This window comes from Dipodomys ordii, unplaced genomic scaffold (assembly GCF_000151885.1).
Source record: "Dipodomys ordii isolate 6190 unplaced genomic scaffold, Dord_2.0 Scaffold15, whole genome shotgun sequence".
Lineage (NCBI taxonomy): Eukaryota > Metazoa > Chordata > Mammalia > Rodentia > Heteromyidae > Dipodomys > Dipodomys ordii.
Genome location: NW_012267231.1, coordinates 18,972,602 through 18,996,653, shown reverse-complemented (window position 1 = coordinate 18,996,653; position 24,052 = coordinate 18,972,602). Strand labels below are relative to the sequence as shown.

Here is a 24,052-nt window from a genome sequence, read left to right as displayed (position 1 = left end):
ATGAACTGACAATTGAGATCAGACTTGCCATTGTATCATCTCAAACCCTTTGTGACATCATCACAAGTGTGATATCTCATTATGACACAATAAACTCATTGTGATGTGACAAAACTATAATGACATAATAGCATTGTGACATCACACTCACATTGTGACATTATAGACATGTTGAGATTTCCTATTCTGATTTCACTCAATTGCAAATGTGGTGGGTGTGTTAATATAGAAACCTATTGTGACCTCATAACCATTGTGACATCAAAATTCCTTTGTGACATCACATTGCCATTGTGATATCACTAACTCTTGTGACATCACAAACCTGTTCTGTCCTCATAATTTTTGTGACATGCTGTCATTGTGAAATCTTAGGCCCTTTAGGAGCTAATTAATTCTTTGTGACCTCATTGTGTATATTCATTGTGAGCTATTGACAATTGGGTTGTGGCATGCCATTGTGATATCACAAACAATATTAGTATGACATGGTATATAGACATCACTATCCCATTGTGTTTTCACAAACAAAATATGTGCATATAACATTTCACAAAATGCTTGGACCCTGGGAATTCAAGCTCCTTCTGTGAACTCCTATGCTCATTGTGAACTAGTAGCAATTGAAATTGGACTTGAGATCATCATATTACAAACTCATTGGACCTCACAAACACAATGTGGCCTCATCACTGATATCACAAACCCATTTTGACATCACATTGCCATTGTGACATCCCAAAAATATTATGATTTCTTAACACCTTTCTAAAAACACATGGCCTTTGTGATATCATAGTCCCTTTGTGTACCCATATCCTCATTATAAACTAATGAAAATTGAGATCATACATTCCATTATAACATCACAAATCCTTAGTGACATCCTCACCAGTGTTACATTACATTGTCATTACATTATACCAGCCCATTGTGAATCACCAAAGTACAACATTATAGCATTATGATATCACATTGTCATTGTGATGTCATAGACACATTCTGATTGTGTCTATGATTTCATTCTATTCCAAGCAGAAAGTCATTGTGTCTTCATCATCATTGTGACATTACTATTGTGACTTCACATTGCCATTGTGATATCATTAACCCCCCTGTAACATCACAAACCTGTCTGTCCCCATAACTTTTGTCACATAGTGCCATTTATTTTAGGCCCTTCACGAGCCCATAATCTTTTTTCAACCTCATAATGTTTCAGATATGATGTGTAATATCAGAAATACACAGTGACATCATGACCACTGTGACATCACACTGCCAGATGTTATTACCATTGTATCACATTGTGACATCACAAACCTGTTAGGACTTAACACATTTGTGACAACACATGAACTTGGAGACATCATCCTTTTGTGGACTCATATACTCATTCTGATTCTGAGGTCCAGCATGCCACTGTGACATCAACAACCCATTGTGACATTACATACTTATTGTAACCTTATCACCAGTAAGATATCACCAACAAATTGTGATATCAAAACATTATTATGACAGGATATTGGGTCATCATATTACCATTATGATATCACTGTCCCATTGTGTTTTCACAAACCTAGTATGATCTCATAACATTTTAGAAAATTCATGGCCTTTGGGACTTCAAGCTCCTTCTGTGAACTCATATCCTCATTGAGAAGTAGTAGCAATTGAAATTGGATGTGTCATTGTGATATTCCAACCTCACTGTGACATCCCAAACCCATTGTGACCTCATCACCAATGTGATATCACAAACCCATTTTGACATCACATTGCTGTTGACATCATGATCACTTTATGACATCCCAAACTTATAATGACTTCTTCAAACTGTTGGAAAAACACATGGATTTTTTGACATCATAGTTCATTTGTGTACCCATGACAATTGTGATCAGACATGCCATTGTAACATCACAAATGCTTTGTGACATCATCACAAGTGTGATATTTCATTGCCATTATGACACAATTAGCTCATTGTGACATCCCTAAGCTAAAATGATATCTTGGCATTATCACATATTATCATTGAGAGGTCATATTCATATTGTGAATACCTATTCTGTGATTTCATTCTATTTCAAAAGTGGCATGTGGCTTGATAACAGAAACCCATTTTGAACTCATAACCATTGTGACATCACAATCACTTTGTGACATTACATTGTCATTGCAATATCACTAACCCATTGTGACATCAAAAACCTGTCCTGTCCTCATAAATTTTGCAACATGCTGCTATTATGACATCTAAGGCCCTTTATGAGCTAATATTCTGGTATTAGCTTCATAATATTTCAAATATGACATGTGGTATCAAAAACCCACTGTGACATCATGATCATTATTGCATCATACTGCCAGATATCATGACCATTATGTCACATTATGAAATCACAAAACAGGAACATTTGAGACAACACATGCCTTTGGAGACACCACAGTCCCTTTGTGAACTCATATACTCATTGTGAATTAATGAAAATTGAGACCCATCATGCCATTGTGACATCACAAACCCATTGTGACATAGTGACATTATAAACCTATTAGGACCAGTATGGCCTCACCAATTAATTGAGACATCAAATCATTATTTTGACATGATATTTTGACATCACACTGCCATTGTGATATCACTGTTCAATAGTTTTTACATAGTTTGACCTCTCTCTATATATAGAGATACATATATACACATATATATCTATATAGATATAGATATACATACAGTGGAATTCTATACCTCCATCAGAAAGAATGACTCGGCCCCATTTGTTAGGAAATGGAAAGGCTTGGAATAAGTTATATTAAGGGAAGTAAGACAGGCCCAATAAACAGAGGTCCCATGGTTTCCCTTATTTGCAAAACTAGTTTGTGTCTAGAACAAGCAGAAAAGGTCAAAAGGTATGTACATATGACCATATAAGATGATGCTAAGCAAAGTGAACCCAAAGATAAGGACACAAGTGGTTTTATCTTTCTTGCTGTTGTTTTTAATGTGTTTATAATGTACTGTTCGTTTCTCATGAATATTTTCCCCCATGGAATATCCACTGTTTTCAATATTTTCAGTGCCCCACATCTTGTATATATATATTTCTAATTTGGGAAGGGAAAGGGAAATAACAAAATGCTTAAATAAGGTTAAACAAGGATACAAGTTGACCCATTGTAACAATAATCTGTACAAGACACTGTTGAAAAGGAACTTAGGGGAGATGGAGGAGTTGAGGAGGTGGGGAGGGAAGGGATAGTAGGGAAAAAATAAAGGAGGAGCTAACAATGTTCAATAGGAAATGTACTCATTACCTTACTCATGTGACTGTAACCCCTCTGTACAGTATCTTTACAATAAACACATATACAATAAAAGAAAAAACAACAATAATTTATATAATTTCTAATTCTTAAAATAATCTCATCAACCCCCCCCCACACACACACACAAGGTGATCTCTCAGGGAAAGGGGGTAGGGGCTGATCATTGCTGCCTTTACTACCTGGGCCTAGAAAAAGGTCACCTGAGACAGTAGCCAGCGCTTCTCACTTCCTCTCACCTGGTGAGATGGGGACTTGCCTGTCCCCTTTCTGGCAATAAACCTTTGTTCTTCCAAAAAAATTGAGATTCCACCTCACCCTTGTGAGAATGACTACAATCAAGAAATCTGGGAGCTGGAAGGTGGCTCAGTGGTAGGGTGTTTGTCTTGTGTGTATGAGGCTCTGAGTTCAATTCCTCAGCACCACATAAGCAGAAAAAGTTGGAAGTGGTGCTGTGGCTCAAGTGGTAGAGCATTAGCCTTCAGCTGAAGAGCTGAGGAACAGCACCCAGTCCAATGGTTCAGGCCCCATAACTAACAAAATAATCTAATAACAAGAGATGCTGGTGGGGATGTGTCCAAAAGGGAGCTGTACTCAAAAGATCCACATAGAGCTACCCTTTGACCCAGCATTCCCACTTTTGGGCATTTACCCAAAGGATCACAAACAAGGCCATAAGAAATCTACCAGCACAACTTTGATTTATTGCAGCATTTTTTACCATAGCTAATATATACAACCAACCCAGATGCCCCTCTGTAGATGAATTGTTCAAGAAAATGTCACAAAACTACAATTATATCATAGTATTATGACATCACATTATCATTGTGACATCCTAGAAACATTGTGAATGCCTATTCTGTCATTCCATTCTGTCTCAAATGTGGCATGTTGGTTGATGTCAGAAACCCATTGTGAATAAAAAAGAAAGAAAAAAAAGAAAGAAAAAAAAAGAAACCCATTGTGACCCCATAAGCTTTGTGACATCACAATCCCTTTGTCACATCACATTGCTATTATGATATCAATAACCCACTCTGATATCATAAATCTGTCCTGTCCTCAATTTTTGTGTCATGCATTCACTGTGGTATCTTAGGAATTTTGTGAACTCATAATCTGTGTTTGACCTCATGATACTTTAAGTATGACATGTGATATCAGAAATCCACAGTGACCTCAGACCACTGCGACATCACACTGCCAGATGTCATGACCACTGTATCACATTGTGACATCACAAACCTTTTAAGACTTCACATTTGTCACAACACATGCCTGTGGAGACATCACAGCCCCTTCATAAACTCATATACTCATTGTGAGTTAATGAAAATTGAGATCCAAAATGTAATTGTGATATCACCAGAAAATTGTGATATACACCTATTTTGACCACATTGATATTATGACATCACCAAGTAATTGTGACATCAAAATATTATGTCTTGATATAGTGACATCACATTGTATTGTGATACCACTGTCCCATTTTTTTAAAAAATGTATAATAGGACCTCTTAACATTTTAGTAAATTCATGATCCATGGGACTTGCAGCTCATACAGTGAATCTGTGTACTCATTGTGAACTAGTAGTAATTGAATATTGACGTGAGTGTGATATTACAATTGTTGTGACATTACAAATCAAAAGTAACCTCATCACCACTGTGACATAACAAACCAATTGGGACATGACATTGCCATTGTGACATCATGATCACATTGTGACATGCCAAATCTATTATGACCTGTTAGCACGGTTAAAAAAGAACACATGGTCTTTGTGACATTCCACTTCCTTTGTGTACCCATATCCTCATTGTGAACTAATAACAATTGAGATTGCACATGAAAATGTAACATTACACATCCCTTGGGACATCAGCTCAAGTGTCATCCCATTGTCTTTATGACAAAATAAGCTCATTGTGACATCACCAAACTACAATGACATCATAGCCATTTGACATCACATTGTCATTGTGATGTCTTAGACACATTGTGAATTCCTATTCTGTGATTTCAATCTATTTCCAAAGTGGCATGCATTTTGACAGAAACCCATTGTCACCTCATATCCATTGTGACATCACATTGCCATTGTGATATCACTAACCCACTGTAACATCACAAACATTTCCTGTCCTTATATATTTTGTGACCTGCTGCCATTGTTATATCTTAAGCCTTTGTGAGCTCATGATCTGTTTTTGATTTCATTATATTTCAGGTATGATGTGATATCAGAAACTGTGACATCGTGACCATTGTGACATCACACTGCTAGGTGTCATGACTATATAGTCACACTGCGACATCCCCACCTGTAAGGACTTCATCACTTTTATGATAACACATGCCTTTGGAGACTTCACAGTCTCTTTTTGAACTCATATACTCATTGTGAATTAATGTAATTGAGTTCTGCCATTCCATTGTGACATCACCAACTGATTGTGATTTCACAAGCATATTGTGACTCACCACCAGTATGGCATAACCAACTAATTGTGATATCAAAACATTATTATGGCATGATATTTTGACATCACATTGCCACTGTGATATCGCTGTCCCATTGGGTTTTCACAAACTAATTATGACTTCACAACACTTTAGAAAATTTATTGCCTTTGGGATTTCAAGTTCTTACTGTGAACTCCTATCCTCATTGTGAACTACTAGCATTTGAATTTGGATGTGATTGTGATATTTCCAACCCATTGTGACATCTATAATTCATTGTGACCTCATAACCACCATGACATCACAAACCCATTGTGACATCACATTGCCATTGTTATATCACTAAAGTACTGTGACATCACAAACCTGTTAGGACTACAGAACATTTGTGATAACACATGCCTTTGGAGATATCACAGTCCCTTGTGATTTCATATACTCATTAAAACAATGAAAATTGAGATCTTGCATGCCATAGTGACATCACCAATCCATTGTGACATCACAGAACCATTATGAACTCATTACCAGGAAGGCATCTCCACCTAATTGTGACATCAAAACATTGTTAATACATGATATTGTGGCATCACATTACCATTGTGATATCACTGTCCCATTGAGTTTTCACAATCTGATTATGATCTCATAACATTTTAGAAAATTCATGGCCTTTGGGATTTCAAGCTCTTTGTGAACTCATATCCTCATAGTGAACTAGTAGCAATTGATATTGGACATGTCATTGAGATATTAAAACTCTTTGTGATATCACAAACCCATGTTACCTCATTACCTCTGTGACATCACAAAAACATTGTGACATCACATTGATGTTCTGACATCATGATTGCATTGTGACAACCCAAATTTTTTTTGACCTCCTAACACCTTTGAAAAAACACATGGTGTTTGTAACATCACAATTGCTTTGTGTACCCATATCATCATTGTGAACTCAGGACAACTGGGAACAGACATGCCATTGTAACATCACAAACCCTCCATGACATTATCACCAGTGTGACGTGACATCATTATGACACCATCAGCTCATTGTGATATCACCAAACTACAATTACATTGTAGCATTATGACATCACATTGACATTGTGACGCCATAGATACATTGGAAGTACCTATTCTGTGATTTCATTCTAATTCAAATGTGGCATGTGTGTTGATAGCAGAAACCTATTGTGACCCCATAACTGTTGTGACATCACAATCCCTTTGTGACATCACATTGCCATAGTGATATCACTAACCCAGTTTGAGATCACCAACCTGTCCTGTTGTCGTAATTTTTGGCATGCAGCCATTGTTATATCTGTGGCTCTTTGTGAGCTCATAATCTGTTTTTGACTTCAAAATATTTCAAGTATGACATGTGATATTACAAATCTACTGTGATATCATGACCACTGTGATATACTGCCAGACATGACTATTTTGTCACATTGTGAAATCTAATACCTCTTAGAAATTCATTTGTGACAACACATGCTGTTGTAGATATCATAGTCCTTTTGTAATCTAATATGTTCATTGTGAGTTAATGACAATTGAGATTTGGCACGCAATTGTGACATCACCAACCCATTGTGACATTATAAAACTATTGTTACCTCATCACTATTATTGCATCACCAAATAATTGTGACAAAAACATTATTATATGATAATGTGACATCACATTGCCATTGTGATATAGTTGTCCCATTGTGTTTTTAAAAACCTCGTATGATCTCATAACATTGTAGAAAACTCAAGGGCTTTGGAGCTTCAAGCTCCTTTGTGTTCATTTTGAACTAGAAGCAATTGAAATTGGACATGTTATTGTGATATTGGAAACTAGTTGTGACATCACAATCCCATCCTGACTTCATCAACACTGACGGTCCAAAACTATATGACATCTTAGCACCTTTGAAAAAAATGGCCTTTGTGAAATCACAGTTCCTTTCTATACCCATATCCTCATTGTGAACTAATGACAATTGAGATCAGACATGCCATTGTAACACCACATACCCTTTGTGAAATCACCAGTGCTTCATCACATTGTCCTTATGACACCATTACCTCATTGTGGTATCAGAAACTATAATGACATCATAACATTAAGACATCACATTGTCATTGTGACATCATAGACACATCATGATCATTGATGTGTCACAATCAGTTGGTGATGCCATACTGGTCATCAGGTCACAATAAGTTTGTGGTGTCACATGGTTTGGTGAGTCACAATGGCATTCTGGATCTCAAATTGTTTTGTGATGGCATAGTGTCGATGAGGTCACAATGGGTATCTGATGTAACAATGAGTTTGTAATATCACAATATATCCAATTTTATATATCCAATTCACTTGGTGAATTTGGGGAAGTGGACTTCACAGAAGGAAAGCCTGGAAAGTGTGGGTATTGGTATCTCTGAGTACTAGTGATCACTTTTTCAGGCAGGGTTAAGGCATTTCCAACAAAAAATGAAACTGCTAACGTAACAGCTAAAAATTATGCCATGAAAGAATTCCTAGTTTTGGCTTACCCTTAGCAGTGGGGTCTGACAATGGCCTGGCCTTCACAGACAAGTTACTGAATTATTAACTAAGGCCCTAGGAATAAATGGGAAGTTACATTGTATTTATACACCTCAGAGTTTAGGGCAGGTAGAAACAATGAATAAGACCTTAAAGGAAACTTTAAATTAATTACAGAGACTGGACATGATGGGTAAGCTTCCTCCCCTTTGCTCTCCTTCAAGCAAGATGCACCCATTAGGTTAAAGCATTCACTCCCTTCAAAATAATTTATGATAGACCACCCCCTTTGGTTCCTAAACTTGGGAAAACTATATTAAGAGAAATGTCTAACCCCAACCTTGTACAGTCTCTGCAGGCTTTGCAACATATTTTAATATATATTTATTGTAAAAAATGTTGTACGGAGGAGTTACACTTACATGAGTAGGGTAATAAGTACATTTTGTAGCAAGCATTGTTACCTCCTTTAGTTTTGCCCCTACCATCACTTCCCTTCACACCTCCAAAATTCCTCCTACCCCCGCCCACCCTGACATTGTAAAGGTCATTTTCAACATAGTGTCCTGTACATCTTGTCATCACCATGGGTCAGCCTGAATCCCTATGTAAGCGCCCTGCAATATCCCTTCCCCTCCCCAAATTACAAGAATGTATATACTAAGTGCAGAACACTGGAATCAAATCCAGTGAAAACAAGGGTTATACCATGGGGAAAGAACATACAATAGAAATAAAAGAATCACATAGTGTATTGTAAGTATATTAAAAACACTACCAAGAAAGAGAGAAAAAAAAACTTCTTGTGTTCCTGTCTCCTGTCTCATATGCACATAGACTTTGACCTACTCTGCTTGTCCTAGACATGTGCTAGTCACTGCAAACAAGGGAAACCATGGGACCTATGTTTCTTTGGGCTTGGATTACTTCACTTAATATGATTTTTTCCAAGTCTTTCCATTTCTTAACAAATGAGGCAATGTCATTCTTTATAATATATATATATATATATTTATATATATATACAATGGAATTCTATGCCTATATATATATATATATCACATTTTCTTGAGACATTCATGTATTGAGGGGCAAATGGGTTGGTTCCATATCTTAGCTATGGTAAATAATGCTGCAATAAACATGGTTGTGCTGGTAGCTTGAGTATGGCATACTGGGAATTTCAAATTTTAGTTGCATAATTTTGGATGAATGGTTTGAATAGTGCACACAACACTGAGAATTATTATGGCAGTGCTTTGCATTCAGAAAAATTCTGTCAGGATATTACAAATGGCAAGACTTATGTGTGATAGTCACTGCAAGTAAAAATGTTACAATCCAACTGAACTGTTTATTAAAAAGAATAATGCGCAATAATAGATGGAATGAAGTGGCTCAGCAAAATAGAGCTCTCAGAGACACGCAGGAAACACATGTTGAACTTTGCTTGTAATCAAAAGAACAAATGCTTCCCCCCCTTTTTTTTCATGACTGATTTGGCAGATTTTAAAATATGCATGGTATTCCTCCCTTGGCATGGTTCATCTTGCAGATGGGCTTGGTTGCAAGGAGATGTGCGAGGCCCAGCCATGGGGCAGCAAAGGAGGATTTGGCTATGTGAGGGCACTGCCCGGAATGTGGGTGGATAAGTGGACAGCAACACAGCATGCTCCCTCCCTCCCTGCCTCCCTTCCTCCCTACAGCATTCTCCCTCCCTCCTCCTCCCTCCCTCTCCACAGCATTCTCCTTCCCTCCCTCCCTCCCCACAGGGTGCTCCCTCCCACCCATTCTCCCTCCCTCCCCACAGCATGCTCCCTCCCTTCCTTCCACAGCATTTGCCCCCCTCCCTCTTCCTCCCCACAGCATTCTCCCTCCTTCCCTCCCTCCCTCCCCACAGCGTGCTCCCTTCCTCCCTCTCCCCTTCCTCCCTGGTGTGGGGGAGGCTCTGCTCCCCCATGTCCTCCCCATCACCAGGCCTTAAACCTTCAGCAAAACAACTGGTTTGTCCCTTACCTTACTGCCTCCTCTGGAGCTCTGCCTGACACAGCCCTGCGGTCTGCAGGGCCAGCTCAGCCGAGTGCAGTGCATGGCTTAGGCTCAAGGAGAAGACAGGTGAGCCTGATCTTCCTGGGCCTTGTGAGCACCTAACAACATAGCCCTGAAAATGCACCTCCACAACTAGATCATCTGCGAGGACTCCGCTGAGGAAATAATTAAAATCACATGCAAACCTCGACTTCTCAGAGTGCTTTCCAACACTCCTCACATGCCTGAGAAAAAGGAAGGTAAATGAATGTTGAGCAGTACAGCGTGGATTCAGCAGGCTATAAAGATATTAAAGCAATCATTTGGGAAGCACTTATAAACAATAAAGATATTCAAAATATATGAATTGATGATAAAAAATGAACAACCATTTATTTATAATAGAAATGGAATAACAAAAAGTTATGCTGGGCTCTAGTGCCTTATACCTGTCATCTTAGCTACATGGGGAGGCTAATGGCTGAAGGATTGTGATTCAAGGCCAGCCAAGACCTTATTTCAAAAATAAGCAGCAAGCCGGGTACTAGTGGCTCACACCTGTAATCCCAGCTACTCAGGAGCCTGAGATCTGAGGACCACGGTTCAAAACCAGCCCCAGCAGAAAAGGCTGTGAGACTCTTATCTCCAATAAACCACCAGAAAAACCGAAGTGGCACTATAGCTCAAGTGGTAAAGTGCTAGCCTTGAGCTGAAGTGCTGAGGGGCAGTGCCCAGGCCCAGAGTTCAAGCTCCACAACTGACAAAAATAATATTAAGCTGGGTGGTGGCTCACATCTGTAATCCTGGCTACTCAAGAGGCTGAGATCTGAGGATAGTGGTTCAAAGCCAGCACAGGCAGGAAAGTCCGTGAAACTCTTATCTCCAATAAACTACCAGAAAACCAGAAGTGGCACTGTAGCTCAAGTGGTAGAACACTAGTCTTGAGCTGAAGAGCCGAGGGACAGTGCTCAGGCCCAGAGTTCAAGCCCCATGACTGACAAAAAATAAAAATAATAAGCAGCAAAAGACAGGCCTGGAGGTGTGGTCCAACTGGTAGAGTGCCAGCCTAGCAAGCCTGAAGCCCCAATTTCAAATGCCAAAGTTTTCAGTACCTACATCTCATTGGTGCAATGGGTCCACCCATATCTCTATTTAAACCATTTGTTTTTTCCCTTTCCCTCAACAAATTATACCAACAACAAATATGGTTATACTGTGGGGGAGGGACATATAAAACAACAAAGAAATCATAAATATGTTAGACACAGTAGCAAGAAAGAAAAAAACATTTGAGTCCTTAACTTGGGGTTCATTTCGCTTAACATCAACTTATCTGATATTTTCTGCTTGTCTCAGACATATACTAGTTATTGCAAATAAGGGAAACCATGGGACCTATGTTTCTTTGGGCCTGGCTTACTTCACTTAATATAATTTTTTTCCAAGTCTTTCCATTTCCTATCAAATGGGGCAATGTCATTCTTTCTGATAGAGGCATAGAATTCCATTGTGTATATATACCACATTTTCTTGATCCATTCATCTACTGAGGGGCATCTGGGTTGGTTCCATATATTAGCTATGGTAATTACTGCAATAAACATAGTTGTGCTGGTAGCTTGAGTATGGTCTTGCTTGTGATCATTTGGGTAAATGCCCAAAACTGGGATTGCTGGGTCATAGGGGAGCTCTATGTGGAGTCTTTTGAGGAACCTCCATACTACTTTCCAAAGTGGTTGAACAAGTTTACACTCCCACCAGCAATGCAGTAAGGTTCCCTTCTGTCCACATCCCCTCCAGCATCTGTTGTTATTAGAGTTCTTGATTATAGCCATTCTAACTGGAGTGAGGTGGTATCTCGATGTTGTTTTGATTTGCATTTCTTTTATGGCTAGGGAGGTTGAGCATTTCTTCATGTGTCTATTGGCCATCCTTCTTTCCTTTCAGAGAAGTTTCTCTTTAAGTCTTTAGACCACTTGTTTCTTTGAAGATTTGTTGTTGGGGGATTTAGTTTTTTGAGTTCCAGGTATATTTTAGATATGAGACCCTTGTCTGTTGTATGACTAGTGAAGATCTTCTCCCAATCTGTGTGGGCTTTCTATTGATCTTGCTAGCTATGTCCTTTGCCATGCAGAAGCTCTGCAATTTCATGCAGTCTCATTTGTCCAACCAAGGCAGCTGCCAACTTCCAAGACTGCATGTCCATGAAGAAGGTGGAAAAGCAGATTCTCATTGTGCAGAACAAGAACAGCCCTTACTTCACACAGTGGATCCCCAAGAACATGAAGACATCCACGTGTGACATCCCCCTGCGTGGTCTTACGATGTCGGCCACCTTCATTGGCAACAACATGGCCATCCAGGAAAACTTCACTCGCATCTCAGAGCAGTTCACCACTATGTTCCAGAGCAAGGCATTGCTGCACTGGTACACGGGCAAGGGGATGGATGAGATGGAGTTCACTGAGGCTGAGAGCAACATCAACGACCTGGTGTCTGAGTACCAGCTGTTCCAAGATGCCACTGCTGATGACCAGGGGGAATTAGAAAGAGAAGACTTGCTTGAGAAAGAGTTTTAAGACTTCTCATTTCTGTCCATGTAATTGTAACCCCTCCATACAGTATGTTCACAAAAATAATTAAATTAAATTTTAAAAAAAGACTTCTCATTTCTAGCAGTGCAACTGGACTGCCAGAGCCTGCCTACTGCTTCTCAAATGAATGGTGCTTTCCTGAGCTCCTGTTGTCCAGCAGCGGGGTCCTTGCTGTGTATCATCATGCTCAGCCTTGCCTGTCAGGAACTCACAGTGAACGTCAACATGGGAATTTCTTTTAAATATGATTGTTTATAAACCCCACTTATATAAATAAGTCATCACTGTATACCCTGAGTCGCTATTCTTCCTTGAAATACTTTTTATTCTTTCAATGTGTTTGAAGTGTAAAGTTTCAGGATACAATCTTGGCAATATAGGATTTCTGCTCAGAGGAGTTTTAAATTCAGGGCATCCCTGCTGTTTCAAGGAGTAAGATGACAAGTGCCCATGTTATTTGCCCTGGCCCACTTTTAAAGCTAGCAATCTCTCAATAGCGTGCCCATAGCAAAAAAGCAGCTTGAAGAGAAAGCAAACCAGATCCAGATGTTACAATTTTCCTAGTACCAAGGTGATGTTTGGAGTACTGAAGAGATTGAGGTTCAAGGCTTGTCTGGGCACCGAGGTAGCAGGGCCTCTTCCTCCTTCAGTCTGACACAGGACTTGTTATTCCTGCCACCTAGTATGCATCCCTTTTTGGGAATGGGACCACAAAAGGCAGATATAAATACTGGCTATCAAGGTTCTACTTCTCCTTCAGACAACCACAGGTTCTTGTCTCAACCCCCATCAGAGCAATTTCAGTCACATTCCCCAGTAACTGTAGCAGGAACCCCCATCCCTGTGCTCAAACACAGTTCACTTGGCAGTGAAGAAGCACTCACAGGATGAGTGCAAGATCCTGGTTGCCAAGGTAGTTTCTCAAGGCATCTGGCAGCTTTAAGGACAGAAGTGCTCTAGCTCTTTGAGTGAGAAGCTAAGAAGCTGACCAGTCCCATACTGTATCAAGAACTGCTTGACCCAGACCTTCCAAGGCAAGGAGAGGTGAGGAGACATGGCCTGGCCCAATGGACGCATACTCGTGCTCACTTTACAGCATTCAAAGCTGTCTGAGGCCCACAGGGAATTGTAAGGACATAGCCTGTTGGATATGTTTACTTTATATGAGAGACAGAAATCTCAATTGCTTAGAACCTACACAATGGCCAGGAAGAGATTTTCAATGGAGGCCAAATCAGTCACTGGTTCTTTTTGCCAGAATCTTTCACTCTTCTTGCAGTGAGGCTCCAGGTAGGTTGTCTGTGTCAGGCATTCCTCCACAGCCACCAATAACCTGTAAGAGCCCCTTTTTCTTCAGAAACAGGACCTATGGGAATTCTGCAACTTGTAGAATGCTCTAAGGAAAAGATACTACTGGGTGAGGTGCAAGTTCCTTGCTGCTAGTAAAGCTGGGAGATAGTAAGTTCCCTAAGATTTCTTCTGCCAGGCCTGATGTGGGGGTAGGGTGCAGAGGAGTGGGGTAGAGATCTTTAAGCCAAGCTGGTCTCACTCATTAGAAAGTAAACTGCCCCAGAGGGTAATCTGTGACTAGAAGCAGGATGTTTTCTGTCTTTGCCCCAGGGCAGATCAAAGTGCAAATAGCTTCCAATGTGGGAGTCCTAGGGAGTAGGTGTGGGCCAGCAAATTGATATCCCTGGGTCTCTAGTCCTGGAACTGACCAGATTAGATGACCCCAAATCCTCTAAGGCTGCTGGGTCCAAACTGAAGGCAGGCCTGGCCAAGGCTCTCTTCACTCCTCAGTGGGTTAAGGATTGAGGCCAAGCTGTGATGGAGGGAGGCCCCACCCAGCCTATCTACCAGTTTGACTAAGAACATTTTTGTATTCTCTTAAATATCCATTTATGAGTCTTTTCTGGTAGCTTTGGCTTATTTCTTTACACTTTTGAAGAAGTAGTTCTTGGTTCATAATTAATGACTCATGCCTCACCCCTCAGAAAACTCTTGTTGATAATTTTACCAGTGGATCACCATGTATTTCTCAGGCATGGGCTTTTGTTTTCTCCTAGCCAGAGCTCTGCATTCATTACCACACAAGTCAACATTGAGAAGATTCCTATAGATAGGGTGATTATTTTGTCCGAATGCTAAGTGCACCATCTCCCTTATTCTCATGTACCTTGGTAATTGTATCAAATATTTAATAGAGTCCTTGACTAGTATGATAAGCAAAGTTCAGGGTGAAGATGCAGCTCAGTGGTAGAGTGCATGCCTGGCAGTTCAGTCCCCAGCACCAAAACGAGGAAAGGTAACAAATGTTAAGCTCAGGAGGATGGAAAAACAGCACCCAGATTAGCTTTGAGGAGTTGTATCATGAGGGAACACTGGTAGAATGTTTGTAGGGGGAAAGAAGAGAGCCCCTTGATGTGTGTACTCTTTTAGAAAGCAGAGGTAGGAACAGGGGATGAACCTCTCGTAGTCAGCCTAGGCCATGGAAGGAAGAAGCCCTGTCATGTATGTTGCTCTAAAGGGATCAGAGTCTAAAGTGGCACCATCATACCAGGCCATGGCCCAACAAGAACAAATTGGTTGGAAGGACATTCTTGCATTGGAGAGATGTCTTTTGGTCACTTTGGCCTTGCTAATCATATTTCCTTATGCTGTTTCCTTTTTCCTTCCAACTTGTCATACCTATAGCAGATCCTGTCCAGGAGACCCATTCTCTCTAATCTTATTCTCTAAGAGTCTCCCAGTTTATAGCTGTACATATCCTAGACCAAAAAAGTATGGGGTGGATTTTCTGTCAAACATAGATTGAAACTGAAAGGTATCTTTGAAGTAGATTTTGACAAGGTTCTGATATTGACAGTCTTGTGTTGATAAATCCTGGAACTGCGACCAGCTTCTGGTCTAATTCTGAGGTGACAGTGGGAGAGAACAAACCCTTGGCAGGTACATCTCCATTCATGGATGAGCTATCAGCCAACATACAGATGTCTGTTAAGGAGTGATGGCTGGGAAAAGGAAATTTATGGGCGACAGATGAGACCAGCCTTTGGACAAGTGGTTGCCTTTCAGTGTGAGGCAGACAAAGAGTGCCTACGGATACAGAGATATTTTCAGGAAGCAAGACAACTTCACCCACCTCTTCTGAAAATTCACAAAATCATCTGAGAATAACTCAGTAAACCCGAGGTGAGAGACATGTGCTTTGTGCTTCTGTACAACTGCGTTGCTGCATGGCTCTTTATGCTCTTCTGAAACCTCCACAATGTGCCCAGGAGGCAGAAAGCAGAGGAGACTTGGCAGCTTGGCTGCTAATCACTCTGGTCACACTGACTTGGGGCAGTAGGCATGTGCTGGGCATCTACTCCATTCTAGTGGTGTGGGCTCCAGTTGGAACTTTGGTTCTTACCAGGAGAAGGTAACAGTGCCTCTATTCTTGGGCCATATCCCAGGTCAGGATGTCTTCATCTGCAGAGGATGGAGCTTTGCCATAGCTCTCATCTTGCCAGGTTTCTTTCTTTTTCTTTCTTTCTTTCTTGCTTGCTTGCTTGCTTGCTTGCTTTTCTTTCTGTCTTTCTAATGGCCTAGGAATATATGTCTGTTATCAGCTTTAATATCCAAGCCACATAGTTGCTCCAAATCATATTTTATTGATGTTAAAGTAGTTCTTGAATATTACTCTTTATTAGTAATGATATTATTAATATAAGTATAAAGTTCTTCAAACATATCTCTTATTAAATTAATTCTTACAGTGACATTGAAAGCATCTTCTGGAGCAGCATTGGAAAAGATATTGGTTAATACTAAGGATGACGGATGAGAAGTGTGAAAACCAGAACTAAGAGACTTATCAGTGTGACTGGGAAACATCTTCCACAAAGCAGAATCCCAGACTTCTGGAGGCATGTCAGTGTGAGAAAAGGTCTTCAACCAGTTCACATGACCACATAGGTATCTCAATGTTGCCACATAGATATTATTCTGATTCCTATATGTCTCCTATAAGTCTCATGTCCGATGAGCTTTCACAACCCCAGATTTATGAAAGTTTGGTGTCTTCTTTCCTTCAATATTACTTCATACTTTGCTATTGAGTGCATTTTTTTCTTTTAAAACATGAAAACTCAACACCATCTCTTGGACTGAGGCATTTCCTGTCTCCCTATGAATAGATGTTATTTAAGAGTCTTCCTGACAGGTGCCAGTGCCTCACTCCTTTAATACTAGCTACTCAGGAGGCTGAGATCTGAAGATCACAGTTGAAGCCTGCCTGGGTAGAAGAATCCATCAGACTCTCATCTCCAATCAACTACCAAAAAAGCCAGAAGTGGAGCTGTGGCTGAAATGGTAGAGCACTAGCCTGGAGCAAAAAAGGCGTAAGGGCAGGCACCACCCAGCCTGAGCCTGAGCCCCAGATTAGACTTCACACACACACACACACACACACACACACACACGACTTCCTGCCAGACTTGTCCATATGCTCCCATGAAATGGTTGGTGACCTCTCTCTTCAAATGGACTTGCCCTTGTATTCACTCCAGTAATGTGGAAATTGCCTCTCAGTCACCTATAGGTCCATTGGTTCAGGTTGTGTACTTTGCATCCCACTTCCTCTGCTTGTTTTCTGAGGTGAGTCTTATAGCTCAATACAGCTGTCCATACACTTCAAGATGCTGCTTACGGTCTCAGGGCCTGCATTCATGCTCCAAATGGAAAAATAAAACATGACCTGAGACCCTCTGCTTAATTTGAGGACCAGTTATCCAGGCAATGGCAGCTCCCTGTGAATGGCAAACTGGAAGCCAGGCTCAGGGTGTTCACAACAGACAGAAGTGAGGTGTGGAGGGCTTGAGTTGTTCAAAGGAAAAGCAGAGAATAGAGGAAGACAGAGGAACTAGAAAGAGACAATCTACCTTCCCATGTTTCCTTGCAGTTCCTGATCCACAGTATAACTTTTGCTAATTGCTTTACTGTGTGTGTGTGTGTGTGTGTGAATGTTCTCATGTGCACAGTGGTTCTCAGCCTTGAATTCAGGGGCTGGGCACTGTCCCTGAGCTTTTCTGTTCAAGGCTAGTGCTCTACCACTTCTGGCCTTTTAGGTAATTAAATGAAGAGAAGAGTTTCAGGGACTTTCCTGTACAGGCTGGCTTCAAACCACAAACCTCAGATCTCAGCTTCCTGGGTAGATGGGATTCATAGGTGCCTGGCTATCTTGTTTGTTTTAACCCATTTCTTTAGCAGCAACAATCAAAATGCTCAAATACTGCCTTTGTTCTTGTGGTGAACAGTCTCAAAAGTTGCATATGAATAGCCTCCTGAGAAGCTAGGATCACAGGTGTGAGGCACCAGGGCCAGGCTGCTGTGCTGTATTTTCATTTGGTCTCTGCCTGCCTTGGCCTCCCTGGTAGCCTCACTGGAGACTGCAGGGAGGACAGGTTTCCATTTCTATTTCTAGGTCTGACTGGTTTGGGGATTCAGATGGGCAGGTTCCATCTTCTTTTTCAGAGAGCAGTGCAACTCTGGGGAGTCCAACTCCAGGGCTTCCTGCCTCTGTCTGAGATGACAACAGCCTAGCCCAGAGTCAGAGCCTCCTGGGTCAGAATCTGTTGTTTCCCCACTGGGAGCCCAGATGCTGGGGTGGGACTGGCCAGCCCTGGGCAATGCTGACATTTTGATGGAGTGCAGCCAGACCCCTCACATAGCTTCAGATAGGAATCACAGTGTCCAGCTAGATGTTCCTGCATATTGGCTCACTTGCTCCTCCTGCATACTTATCTCAGACACAGATGTTTCCTCCACTAAGGAGCACTTCTACCCTGTACCCGCAAAGCCTTCAGACTCCAGTTCTGAAGGTGTTCTGGGCTCTTCCCTGCTGCAGCCCATGTCACATGTCACAGACAGACCAGCAAAGGACCCTGGGAACTCTGAGGCCACAGGCACAAGACAGCAGAGAATGCTGGTGTGCACAGTGTCAGAAAACTGACTCAGACTTCTGACCCAGCACTTGCAACAAGCCCATCAGTGTTCAGTCTAAGACTCAACTGACTGAACAACTCCCTTGTTTGAGGACCCTGTCCAGAGTAGATTTCTAGCTTACTCCACTGTGAATAGAAGCAAAGATGGGGAGCAAACCCTCTGGGTTCTGGTGGGAGATCAGCCAGCAGATTCAACCAGAGAGGGGCAGGCAGGCCTACAAAGAACTGAATCCTGTGAGCAGTTTCTTTGGAGTCTTCTGACAGATATCCACAGTAAAAGAGGAATTTCTACAGGGTGCCGGTGGCTCATTCCTATAATCCTATCTGCTCAAGGAGGCTGAGATCTGAGGATTGTGGTTCAAAGTCAGCTTAGGCAAGAAAGTCTGTAAGATTCTTATTTCTAATTAACTCCAATTAACCAGCAAAAACCCAGAAGTAGAGCTGTGGCGTAAGTGGTGGAGCACTAGCATTGAGCTAAAAAGTTCAGGGACAGTGCCCAGGCCCTAAGTGTAAGTTGCAAGACAAGTACCAAGAAATCTAAAAGAAACAATTCCCCCAAAAAAACTTGATAGTCCTGAGATTCCTCATCTCTCTAGGTGGTCCAGATAAGCAACTATTGAGTTTTCTGTAATTCCAGAATATTCCAAGCATTGTGGCCATTTCTGATCCTGAGAATTTGTTCACAGGTCAAAAACAAAAAATATTCCAGCGTACACTCCATGTGCATGGGGCAGCATATCCCACTCTCTTTTTCCAAGTTTGGATTTCATTGGAAGAGTAATATCAGGTGTATGTAGATAAGAGACTGCTGCCATAAATACTGCAACTGCTGCCTCTCTGTGGATAAAGGTGAGCTGGGCTTCCTGGCTTTGAGGGCTCACTAGCCTTTTATTCTCAGTTCATATTCATGAACTTTGTTCCCAGAGAACTCCTGTGGTCTAACCGTGGGGCAAAGCACTAACATTCTAGAATGCCATGCCATTAATTGCCATCTCTTTCTGATCTCAGGTTTTTCAGAATTCAAGAGACTCACAGTTACTGGCGTAACCTCTTCCTCTCCACATTAATTGACTTTATCCTTGGTGATATCTATTCAGAGACGTTGTCTAGCCTACCGATGTCTCTGAGCAGAAAGTAATGTGGCTACTGGGACTGTGTCATTAGTTCACAGGATGGCTAGAACAATTTTGTTGTTACCAAGACAGGCAGTATGGTTACCAGACTAAAAGTAGAATTATATCAACTATGAAGTGTTGAGCCTAGTGCCAGTGACTCATGCTTATTATCCTAGCCACTTGAGCAGAGTCTGAGGATTATGTTTCAAAGCCAGCCCAGATAGAAAATTTTACTAGACCTTATCTACAACTACTGAAGAAAATGCCAGAAGCAGAGGTATGTTTCAAGTAGTAGCATGCTAGCCTTGAGCAAAAAAAAAAAAAAGCTCATGAACAGCACTAAGGCCCCAAGTTTAAGCCTCAGGGGCTGGCACAAAAATAGAAAAGTAAAACAAAAATAAAACCATCTGAAGCCTTGAAGGTATGCTGTGGGTCATATGTGGCACAGCTGATCTGCTGTCCCGAGACTTCCTGTTCCTAGAGACTCTCAGTCTCTAGGCTACCGAGTGTTCCTCCTATATCTCCACTCAGCCTTCCCACTATTAGAAGAACCATTCCCACAGCTACCAGACAGACCCTCCCCTCCAGCCCTCAGCCTGGGAGGCCTCCATGAGAAAGCTTCCCTCTTGGAGGAACCTGTTAGCTACTCTGTGGATGCCAAATTCCTCCTTATGACTGCTTCAGTAGATTTTCCAATGTGATCTGCCCTAGGAAGCAGGCTCAGAAATTCCTGCACCACACCTGTCAGCTCACTTTTATTCACAGATCTTGGATGAATACAGTGATGCCTGAGCCACCAAAAAACATGCACAGTGGTGCCATTCTTGGTAGCAATTTATTTTTTTTCATTTTATTTTATTTTTTTGTGAACATACTGTACAGAGGGGTTACAATTACATGGGCAAGATAATGCGTACATTTCTTATCAAGCATTGCAGCCTCCTCCTTTGTTTACCCTTCACATCCCTTCCCAGCCTTCCCCCCCCCCCCCCCCCCCCCAATTCTTCCCCCCCCCCCCCGCACCAACATTGTAAAGCTCGTTTTCGACATGACAACTTGTACTTCTCATTGTTGCAACAAGTCCACCTGTATCCTTAAACGACTTGTTTTTCCCCATCTCCTTCACAAGTTATACTGACATCAAATATAGTAAAAGCAGGGGTTATACTGTGAGGGAGGGACATACAAAGCAACAAAGAAATAATCTTATAAATGCGTTAGAAACAAATGCATGAAAGAAAAAAACATTAAAATACATATCTAAGGGTTCATTTTCCTAACATCACATTATCTGACCTTTTCCACTTGACTCATACATATACTAGATATTGCAAATAAGGGAAACCATGGGACCTATGTTTCTTTGGGCCTGGCTTACTTCACTTAATATAATTTTTTTCCAAGTTTTTCCATTTCCTAACAAATGGGGCAATGTCATTCTTTCTGACGGAGTCATAGAACTCCATTGTGTATATATACCACATTTTCTTGATCCATTCATCTACTGAGGGGCATCTGGGTTGGTTCCATATTCTTGGTAGCAATTTAATATCTTATGTATCCCATATATCTTCATTCTAATGGGGTTGCAGCAAATGGATCCACATACAGATATTATAGAAATATATTCATGAATCAGATTAATTAGACAATAATTATGAGTTAATAATTCCAACTTTTTGTGTATGCCTGTCCAGGGACTTGGGCTCAGGGCCTGGGCTCTGTCCCTAAGCTTTTTGCTCAAGAGTAGTGCTCTACCACTGGAGCCATTGCTCTACTTCCAAATTTTGGATGGTTAATTGGAGATAAAATTGAATGGATTTCCCTGATCAGGCTGTTTAAACTGCAATCCTTGTATCTCATTCTTAACAGCTAGGATTACAAGTACTAGCCACCAGCACCTGGCTATATACTTCAGTTTCCCAACATAAACATCCTCATAGTCGGTGAAGGAAAGGTGCCACTCATATATAGTAATAAATCCCTTGAATTGACTTGGTTTAATCAAATGGCTACATGCCATGTTTAATTGCATTGTACAAATACTTAGTACTATGTATCTACTAGCCATGGAGATTCATGGATTAAATGAGATAAATCAAAATTAGTTGAGATATCATGATGTTTATTTCCACACTGACATGTAGGTTTCTCTCTCTTAGGCCAGAGAAGCAGGATTTTTGGAGGCTGCCCTTGGCACCAGCCTTGCCCACAAGGTAACCCTGTCCTGATATGCTGAGGGCAAGTATGGCTCCTCTGCTCACTGAGGTGAGCCTAAATAATTCATCCTTTTGAATGAAAAGCTGCTATGTTCTCTATGGAGATAAACAGGAAACCAAAAACTGACTGATTTCTTCTTACTGTTGTAACAAACTGCTATAAACTCAGTGGCATCAAACAACACAGCTCCAGTTCAGGCTACAGAATGAGACATAATATAAACCCAGGGATTCATGGCTTGATGGAGCTTTCTAGGTGATGAAGGCACAAATATGACTGGAAGGGCACATCCTACAGGCCCTACCCTCTCTGTGTCCCTTGTATTAAAACCACAGTTGTCAACATAGCATTTGGAAAATTATTGAACCTGAGTCCACGGATTTATGTATGCCACAGATTTATGTATGCATGCTTTATGTATGAATGTATTTTTGTGCTGGTCCTGGACTTGAAATGAGGGCCTAGGAACTTTCACAGATCTTCTTTTTCTAAAGATTAGCACTCTACCACTTGAGCTACAGCTCCACTTCTGGTTTTGTGGGAATTTATTGTAAGTAAAAGTCTCAAGGACTTTCTGCCAGGGCTGGCTTCAAACTGTGATCCTCAAATCTCAGCTTCCTGAGTAACGAGGTAGTACAGGTATGAGACACCACTGTCTGTCTTTGTTTTATTTTTTTCCTTACTATATACAATCTCAAGATTTGCTACAAGCCCACATTGTCCAGCACTATGGAAATCATCAAGGAAGTTCCTAAATGCCATTTTGATACAATAGAGCCATATAACTATGGCTATATACCTAGTAGAATAAAAACTTATTACAGAGCTATCCCATTTATTGCAGTACTATGCAAATAGTCAAATCATGAATACAGCTTCAGAGCCCATCATCAGACAAAAGTTATTATATATATACATATAATACAAACTAATGTATATTAACACATAATTATATTGAATTAATATAATTAATTACTATGTATATATGATATACAGTATATATTATATAGCCCACAGAGTATTACTTAGCCACAGAACAAGATTATTTCCCTTTACTTGAAAATGGATGAAACTTGAGATTATGACATTAATTGAAATAGGCTAGTTCCACCAAAGCAAATATCACATTTTTCCTCTCATTTTAAAAGCTTGAAGGACTTTGGTGGGAGGGGGGGGCGGTTAGATGGGAAAGGATGGGAAGGGGAAACAAAGGAGGAGGCAACAATGCTTGATAAGAAATCTACTCATTATCTTGCCCATGTAATTGTAACCACTCTGTATGGTATTTTCACACACACACACACACACACACTAAAACAGGTACCAGTAGTTCACACGTGTAATCCTAGCTACTCAGGAGGCTGAGATTCTGAGAATGCTGGTTCTAAAGCAAATAAATAAATAAATAATATAAAAGCTTGAAGAGAAAAAGGACAACAAAATTAAACAGAAAAAAAAACATGTACAAGGGAAGGTTATGTAAATGAAGGGAGGGCTGCTTAGGTGGCGGGGGTGACAGGGAGAGGAGGTGAGAGGGTGACTAGGGAACATAGGATAAGGCAGGGTGAATGTGAGCAAGTGCATCATATGCATGTGTTGAATTAACTCCATCAAATATCTCGGTGTGTGCAACTAGTATATACTAATCAAAGTGAAAAAATGATTAAGCAATTCTCAAACTCCTTCCTAAGCTATTTAGAGATAACTTTAAAAAAGTATCAGAGGAGCTGGGAAGGTGGCTCAGTGGTAGAGTGCT

General features: G+C 40.8%; 1 protein-coding gene across 1 annotated transcript; it reads left to right on the top strand.

Moving 5' to 3' along the window:
- Nucleotides 1-11,776: 11,776 nt before the first annotated feature.
- LOC105982384 (tubulin beta chain-like) lies at nt 11,777-12,962 on the top strand (the record flags this gene model as incomplete). Its single annotated transcript, XM_013011957.1, has 2 exons — nt 11,777-11,792; nt 12,562-12,962. Coding segments are annotated over 2 exons (417 nt in total), but the record flags the coding sequence as incomplete, so codon positions are not given.
- Nucleotides 12,963-24,052: the final 11,090 nt, after the last annotated feature.